General features: G+C 39.9%; 1 protein-coding gene across 1 annotated transcript; it reads left to right on the top strand.

Moving 5' to 3' along the window:
- The first annotated feature begins 1,574 nt into the window (after positions 1 to 1,574).
- LOC140906000 (putative G-protein coupled receptor 141) lies at positions 1,575 to 4,137 on the top strand. The gene is made up of 2 exons (XM_073329487.1): positions 1,575 to 1,707; positions 3,240 to 4,137. The coding sequence occupies exon 2, from the start codon at positions 3,271 to 3,273 to the stop codon at positions 4,135 to 4,137; it is 867 nt and encodes a 288-aa protein (XP_073185588.1). The 5' UTR covers positions 1,575 to 1,707; positions 3,240 to 3,270.
- Positions 4,138 to 8,045: the final 3,908 nt, after the last annotated feature.

Raw genomic sequence — 8,045 nt, 5'->3', positions numbered from 1 at the left:
GAGACCCCATTGAGAGGGGAAGCACGACTCGGTCCAGACAGGAGGCCGGACCTCATCTACAAAGCTCAAAGGAGCAACAGAGACTGTGGGGTTTTCCACCTCCCCACTTCCCATACTGGCCTGTGATGAAAGTAGCTTGGTAGGCTGACCCTTGCCTCTACTCTGAGAAAAGGGAAGTCACATTGAGGACCTTAGCGAGCTCCTGAGGCCACTGGATCCGCCCAAAAGCACAGGACCCACCAATACAAGCTCAGAGCTTTGTCACAGTATCTTCTTTGCATTTTGTCAAATTTGCAATGAAAGTGTTCTTAAATCAAACAACATATGCTGGGTCATCATCTGAGTCTGCTATAACATGAAATAGAACACAGGTAAAGCCAGGAGCAGGAGACATGCAATTCTCCAGGGAGTTCAGTCACAAATTTAATTAACACATTATTCTAACGAGATTCATCAGCATGGAAGCATGTCCTCTGGAATGGTGGACGAAGCATGAAGGGACATAAGAATGTTTACCATATCTGGCACATAAATACCTTGCAATGTTGGCTACAGAAGTGCCATGTGAACACCTGTTTTCACTTCCAGGTGACATTGTAAATAAGTGGGCAGCATTATCTCCCATAAATGTAAACAAACTTGTTTGTCTTAGCGATTGGCTGAACAAAAAGTAGGACTGAGTGGACTTGTAAGCTCTAAAGTTTTACATTGTTTTGTTTTTGAGTGAGGTTATATAACAAAAAATCTACATTTGTAAGTTGCACTTTCACGATAAAGAGATTGCACTACAGTACTTGTATGAGGTGAATTGAAAAATACAAATTCTTTTATCTTTTATACAGTGCAAATATTTGTAATAAAAATAATAATATAAAGTGAACACTGTACACTTTGTATTCTGTGTTGTAATTGAAATCAATATATTTGAAAAAGTAGAAAAACATCCAAAATGTTTACAATAAATTTAAATTTTGGTATTCTAGTGTTGTTTAACAGAACAATTAAAATGGTGATTAATCACAATTAACTTTTTAAATCAAGTTAACCTGTTTTGAACTAATTGTTTGAGTTAACTGATTAATTTTCAGCCCTAATTCAAACAAAACCCCACAAAGTACCACAAAGATCACAAGCAAACAAGATTGTCAGGACCGAGAGGCCTTTCCAACTCTGCACCTCTCTCTGCTCCAGAGTGACCTTCAAGAGTCAAACTCCTTGCCACAGTCCCCAAGCAACTGAGCCTTCACAGACCTTTTACAGGCAACATCTCTCTCTCTCTCTCTCTCTCTTTCTCTCTCTCTCACAACACACACACACAACTTCTCAGCTGAGTCTGATAATCAAAGAGGGCTGGCTGGTGCCACATCCCCTAGTCTTTAAAGGGACAGACTACCCTGCTACACCATCTAACTTGAAAAAGACTAGCCAACTCCTGGGCATCTCGAACCTGCTCAGACCTGTACCTCCCACAAGTTCACACAAAATGCTACTCTGTGGCATTTGGAAACTTTTAGTCCTTAGTGTGTGGTTAGGAAAATAACACTAGTAGCTCCTTCCTGTAGGTGGGCAGACAAAGCAAGAGTATGCCTACAAGAAGGCTGCTAATACATGTTGCTTTCTCTTTACGGTGAGATTGAACGCAATGTACCATGCGATGTATGAAACGGAGAAGGAAGAAAAGAAATCAGGATAATAACACATTAAGAGGTAACATTTCTTCTTTGTATTTCAGTTACAAATTACAATAGATAGTGACAATATTATTCCTGAGTAATGCAATGAAACTATAGGCATGCAATGCTATAATTATCCTGTTTGTAACAACAAAAATGCATACCTGTACAAAGCTTCTATTGAAATATTAATAATATATACTGGAACAGTAATTTAAATTGAGAGTGAAAAGGCAGAGTTATTAATGCTTATTAAACATTCTTAGTCTTTTTAGTGTACTGTATATCAAAGTTGTCAGTTCTGCAAATTTGACTTGAAATTCTGTCAGTTGTACATTTTTTACTATTTTAAATTTTTTTAAATGTATATTTAAAAGGAATGAAAGGAAAGTCTTTTTCTGATTCTGGACTGTAACTTATTCAATATAATATTAGAGTTTATCTGTCTATTACTTTCTGCATTCCAGGAATGCTTTAACTAGTTTTTAGTAAAAGTTTGGAGTTTATCTGAAAGCATTTTAGGGGTCCGCAAATGAAAAAGTTTGAAACCACTGACATAGAATATTTTATATATGAGCAGGAATATGTTTAAGAACCGCTAGTTAAACTAAACTATTGAAACCAAGTTCCTGAACAACAGGAAGCTGAGCCCAATCTACTATTCTAATCTGTAAACCATTGTTTTAAAGTTTATTTTACTTTAAGGCTCATATTTTTAAGAGGTGGGATTTCATGCAATACATGCATACACACAATTTATATGCAGTTACTGTATTGATGTGTGCAAACTGAGTAACTGCTTGAGAACAGGAAGTCTACCTAGTTGTGTGCATAACTGCAATAACTATAAATACATCACATGCATACATTTATATTTAGCATGTGCAAGTGGACCTATACCTTTTAGAAATTTGGTCCTAAAATAGTTCACAGCTCTTTCCCACCCCCAAAAATAGAGGGGTGTAGGTAAAATTCTGTAGATAGAAGATTGAAAGGATAAGGTGATGGGATATGGAGCCATTTACTTCTAGCATGCTGGCTCTAATTCAGCCTAGGAATCTAGTGACTGAAAGCTGTTACCATCTTCTGGTTCTACAGTAGCCTAAATTAAATTAAAATGGTGGTCCACATCATGCACACAAACATGTTTACATACTCCAACAACAGTTTTCATCTTCAAACTTAACTTACAAAATAACAGGGTTTTTGTTGTTGCTTTTTAAAATGATGAACAGATGCTATCTTGGCTATTCCAACTATTCACATATCCGGAGGGAAATAAGAAAAGAAAAAATGGATCCAAGTTCATGGACAAAAAGTTTGTAAATATGCAGCCAGTATAAAAATAACACATGTAATCTAATAAGTGCTATATATCAGGACCGTGTATTTTTATATTCATAAGAATATATAGTTATGTAGAGCACACCATTTTCACACACAATCCAGGAAATGTTATTTCATGAATTTGTGCCATTCTATAATTTAAAAAAACAAGAGTAGCCACAGAGAAAGCACAGATTAAATACAGATTTTAAAATGCAACTTCCATTGTTGTATTTTTAGGTAACCTTGAAAAGAAAAGAAAACTTTCGAGATGTTTAACACAACAAGCTCAGCACAACAGGATTTTTCCTCCAATGGAACACTGCCACAAAACTTGGAGAGACTGCATTTGATTTTGATAGCACTATATAGTGTCAATCTGGCAGGGGGCATTGCTGGAGTCATTGTGATGGCCCTTCAATTGTTTCAAAGGAATATACAATCTGTGATGACCATCATTATCATCAATCTCATGGTGGTACATTCCATTCTCTTACTCAGTCTTCCTTTCCGCCTTACCTATTACATTTCATCTGAATGGAAATTTGGGTGGTTCACCTGCAAAATGTTTAGTGCCTTGATCTATGCCCACATGTACATCACCTTCATTTTCTATGTCGCTATTATTATAATACGCCTCTTGAGACTGGAATTTCGGAGGTGGTACACTAAAACCTGGATTGCTGCTGTCTGGTTTGTGGGAACTGTGGTTATCTTCCCTATTTTTTTGTCATATTATGGCACCTCTAAAAACTATAACCATTCTAAATGCTTTCAGTTCCACAGAGATATTCAGGAGCAGGGTATGATGATAGCAAACTACTGCATGATTGGTATTATGGTGGCAACAGTCTCTGCACTCTTCATAATCCAATTAGCTGTAATCTTTCAGTTAGCAACGAAGTATTGGCCTGACATGAACTCACGTGTGGAATTCAGGGCTCAGATGAAGAGCTTTTTTTTCATCCTGGTAATACTAGTCTGCTTTATACCTCATCATGTATTCAGAATATACTACATCCAGAATTTTCCCCTGGAGGATGACCATGACCTATTGCTATACAATGAAATTTTCTTAGCTTTCACAGCACTGTGCTGCTTGGATATGTTATGCTTCATAGCAGGAATAGCCCATTAAACTATGAACTACTGGTACAGCAAACCTTGATTTTGGCTCTTCTTGGAAATAAGAAAACTTACTCAAGAGTTACTGAGTTACAAGGACTACTGACTTTTCCCTATGAGGACAATGTTATTTGGATCTCTATAATTTTCATTCTTTTGTAGCCCACTAGGAGACCGAAGTTGTTGGTTCTCATTTTCTATCCTGAGGGTTGATATGTCATGATGCATAAGTAATCCTCTAATCTTTGAAGTTGCCTAAGTATATTGGCTTTGCAGCAACAGCAAATTTCACCAAGAATTCTCTTTGCTCATCTCTAGTGATTCTATGTAGTCAGCCTGTCTCATTTACTCAAGAGTTTCTCAGTGAAAATAGCTCACTTTACACAATAAATCTGCTCTCACAATTAGCTCATATTGAGGATGGTATATAAACATAGACCAACCTCTAACTGGCCAAAGGTTAGGAAAAATTTTCCTCCTGGAGTACATTATTGCAGAATTGTCCATTCTGAGGTTTTTATACCTTCCCCTGAAGCACTTGATACTAGAGACCAAAACATTTTATACCTTCCCCTTATGCGCTTTGCAATAGTGTTTTTGAATTAACAAGAAAATGAACTTTTCCAAAGAGCGGAAAAATGAGCTATGTTGAAAGAGTGGGAAAAGAGAATTGGGAGCAAGGCTTAAATTAAATAGGTGGGTCCAATCCCCCTTTTCTTCTCCTCAACACATCTCTACCAGCTTTTTATTTCTTGTGCCATCTTCCCCTAACTCTCTTATTCTCCTCATTTAAATATGCTAATTGGTAATTTAAATACAGACACAAAAGTTCAAGCTTTTCAGACATTTGCCCAGTGTCACTTCTACGGCAGAATGGCAACTACTGCTGATACTTCTGGGGTTCTGGCCATATGGACTGGAGCTGTAATGCAGTCTCAAGTGGTCTGGTCCTTCAAGAGAACAATAGCCCTGTCACAAGGGAAGTATTTTATCAGCCTCCAAAAAACAGAAGTAAATCATCTCTCTGATGACTATTTTTGCTTAATGTTCCTAAATTGTATTGTTGATTTCCAGAGCTAGATGCTGTGTTTCTCAGGTTCCCGATGTAACTGAAAGTGATACTAGAATAATTTAAGTAAACGAAAATTGTTTCAATCAGCTCTATGAGCATGTGCGTGTGTGGGGGTGTATGTACAACCATTTGTTGCTACATAGGCTTCCTTCCTCCTCTCCCCTTACACTTGTATCATGTTCCTTGTCAGCCTCTTGTGACCCTGGGGATAGGACATCAGTGGTTAATAGCCTTCAGTGGTTAATAATAGCACCTTCTCCTGGGGAATTCTGTCTTCTCTTTTCCCTCCCAAGGGTGCTGTAAAAATTTGTATAGTAAGGGTGCCAAGAGCCATTGAACCAAACTGTAAACCCTGTATATAATGGAAACCACTTCAAGCCAGGGGGTGCAGCAGCACCCCCATCACCCCTAGTTCCAGCACCTATGCCCCTCCCTCTCCCTCACTTATATATTTAAAATCAATAACACAATGACAAAGCATATAGTTGGGGCCTGCCTCTGATGCTGCCCCCTTGAGGTATGGACTTTCATCTCAGGCCCCACTCTGTCATTTTCTCCACTGAATCCTTCAGCTCTAGACCAGACTGTTCCCTACCCAGTCCTCTCCCAAGAATGCCACAGCACATGCAGCAAGTCCTAGTCTTTTGCATTTTGGTTCTGCAGTTTGTTTGGTGGCCTTTGTCATCAGAGTGCAATGCGGTCTATATTTGAAGGAGCCAATGTGTGGCTGTGAGATGAGTGGGTTAAGCTTCAACCACTGAGTTCTTTTTTCCTCTGAATAGCAGCACCTGTTTGGACATGGGAAGAGGCTCTGTCTGCTTTTGAGAATCCCAAAGAAGTGACCTTGCCCTTAACCACCACCCCGCCACACATCCAAAACGTTCCCACCCACTTACTCCCTATTTTTGAAAGTCAAATGTACATCCAGAGATCCCAACGCTCCTTTTTAACTGTCTATACCGGGGTGGGCAAACTTTTTGACCCGAGTGCCACATCTGGGAATAGAAATGGCGGGCTATGAATACTCACAAAATTGGGGTTGGGGGGGGAGTGGGGGAAGGCTCTGGCTGGGGGTGCAGGATCTGGGGTGGGGCCAGAAATGAGGAGTTCAGGGTGCAGGAGGAGGCTCCGTGTTGGGACAGGGGAGTGCAGGGAGGGGGGTTGAGGGCTCCAGCTGGGGATGCACGCTCTGGAGTGGGGCTGGGAATGGAGTTTGGGATATAGGAGGGTGCTCCAGGATGGGACACCCCTGCCCACCCCTCTTCTATACGCTTCTATTTGTTTTTTAAAACAGACTGTGTTAAGGAATGGTAATTGCAAGGTCCATTCTTCTTTCAGTACCTTTCCACTTGTCCATGGTCTTTAAAGACAATTGTCAGAGATACAGTAGGTTTATTAAGAGACAGATTTTGCCATACTTACATTGAGTAGACCCTAGTCCTAAAGTAGTCCCATGTCAATAGAATTGCTCATGAAGTTAAGGGACTATCCAGTGTTTGTCAAGGTATCAGAATCTGGCCTTGAATAATCCTGTTGATTTCAGTGGGACTACTTCATGAGTAAATTATTACTCAATGTGAGTAAGGGGTACAGAATCGGGCCCTAAATAATTCCCTTAATCCCCTAGGTTGCACATCATGCAGACAGGCTGATTTGTGGGTGTGTATTTACATATTTTAAAGAATACTGAATGCACTTGTAATATTTTTGTGACTATTATGTGACCCTCTGTGTGTTTGATGATTATTGTGTGGCTTGCTAAAGAATAAGTCAGTTTTAGGTTGTCTGGCACATTTGCAGCCATCTATTCAATGTTTTTTGATAGTTTGATCACCACTGCTTAACTGATAATACAGGTGTCAAGGCCTTTGACCTTTTGTCTCTGTCCAAGTTGGGCACAGCACCTCCAGCTTCCGCGACAGGCCCTTCAGGCAGGAAACCTTAAACAAAGAACTTTAGAACTGTTTAAAGGGCAACCATGTGAAGACAGGGGGAGGGGCAGGGTCAGTAGAGAAGGGGGCTAGGGAAGGTCCATGGGCTAGGTCAGGCCTATTTAAGTCTTGATGGAAATGCTAAACTTTAGGTAAGGTAACATACTTGCATACTTTTTGTTGTTTAAAATCTTTTCTCTCTTTGTTCTTCCTCCTCTTTCTTGCTAATTCCCTATTTGGATTTAGAGACTTTTATAGCCTTCTTCCAAAACTCATGAACACATGCCAAACTATCATGCAGATTGTGATCCGTTGATACCTGGTCCATATACTGAGACTTTGATCTCCAACTTGGTTGTCTTCCATCCACAATCACTTCAAGAGCCGTCCCACCGATATAACTCTCCAGTCTCCACTGAATATGCCCATGCCAACATAGTCTTCCTCAACTTATCTTCAGTCGCAGCAACCCGCATTAGGCCCCTTACAACCTTGTTTCATTTTCTAACATGGTGTGTCAAACTATTTGACCATCTCATCATCTCTACAACATCACATTAGAACCTATACAGAGTATCATCAAATAACTTCAACCTATACTCAATGTGGACCCTATTCTGAAAGAAATCTTTCCTGAACCCTGTCTCCTGGCCTACAATCAATCTCCGAACCTCTTCAAGCTCATCATCAGAAGCAAGCTCCCCACAGACAAGGACACACCAACTCAAAGCAACACCAGACCTTCCCAGAACAACAGATGCAAAACCTGCAGACATATCTCCACTGCTACAATGATAAACACCCCCCACAATACACATTTCAAGATCCTTGGGTCCTACACATGCCTATCACAACATGTGGTGCACCTCATGCAGTGCACTAAATGCTCCAGTAGCAACTATGTGAGTGAAACCAGAC

The sequence above is a fragment of the Lepidochelys kempii genome, chromosome 2 (assembly GCF_965140285.1).
Source record: "Lepidochelys kempii isolate rLepKem1 chromosome 2, rLepKem1.hap1, whole genome shotgun sequence".
Lineage (NCBI taxonomy): Eukaryota > Metazoa > Chordata > Testudines > Cheloniidae > Lepidochelys > Lepidochelys kempii.
The sequence above is the reverse complement of the archived record's forward strand: the minus strand, read 5'-3'. Positions and strand labels throughout refer to the sequence as shown.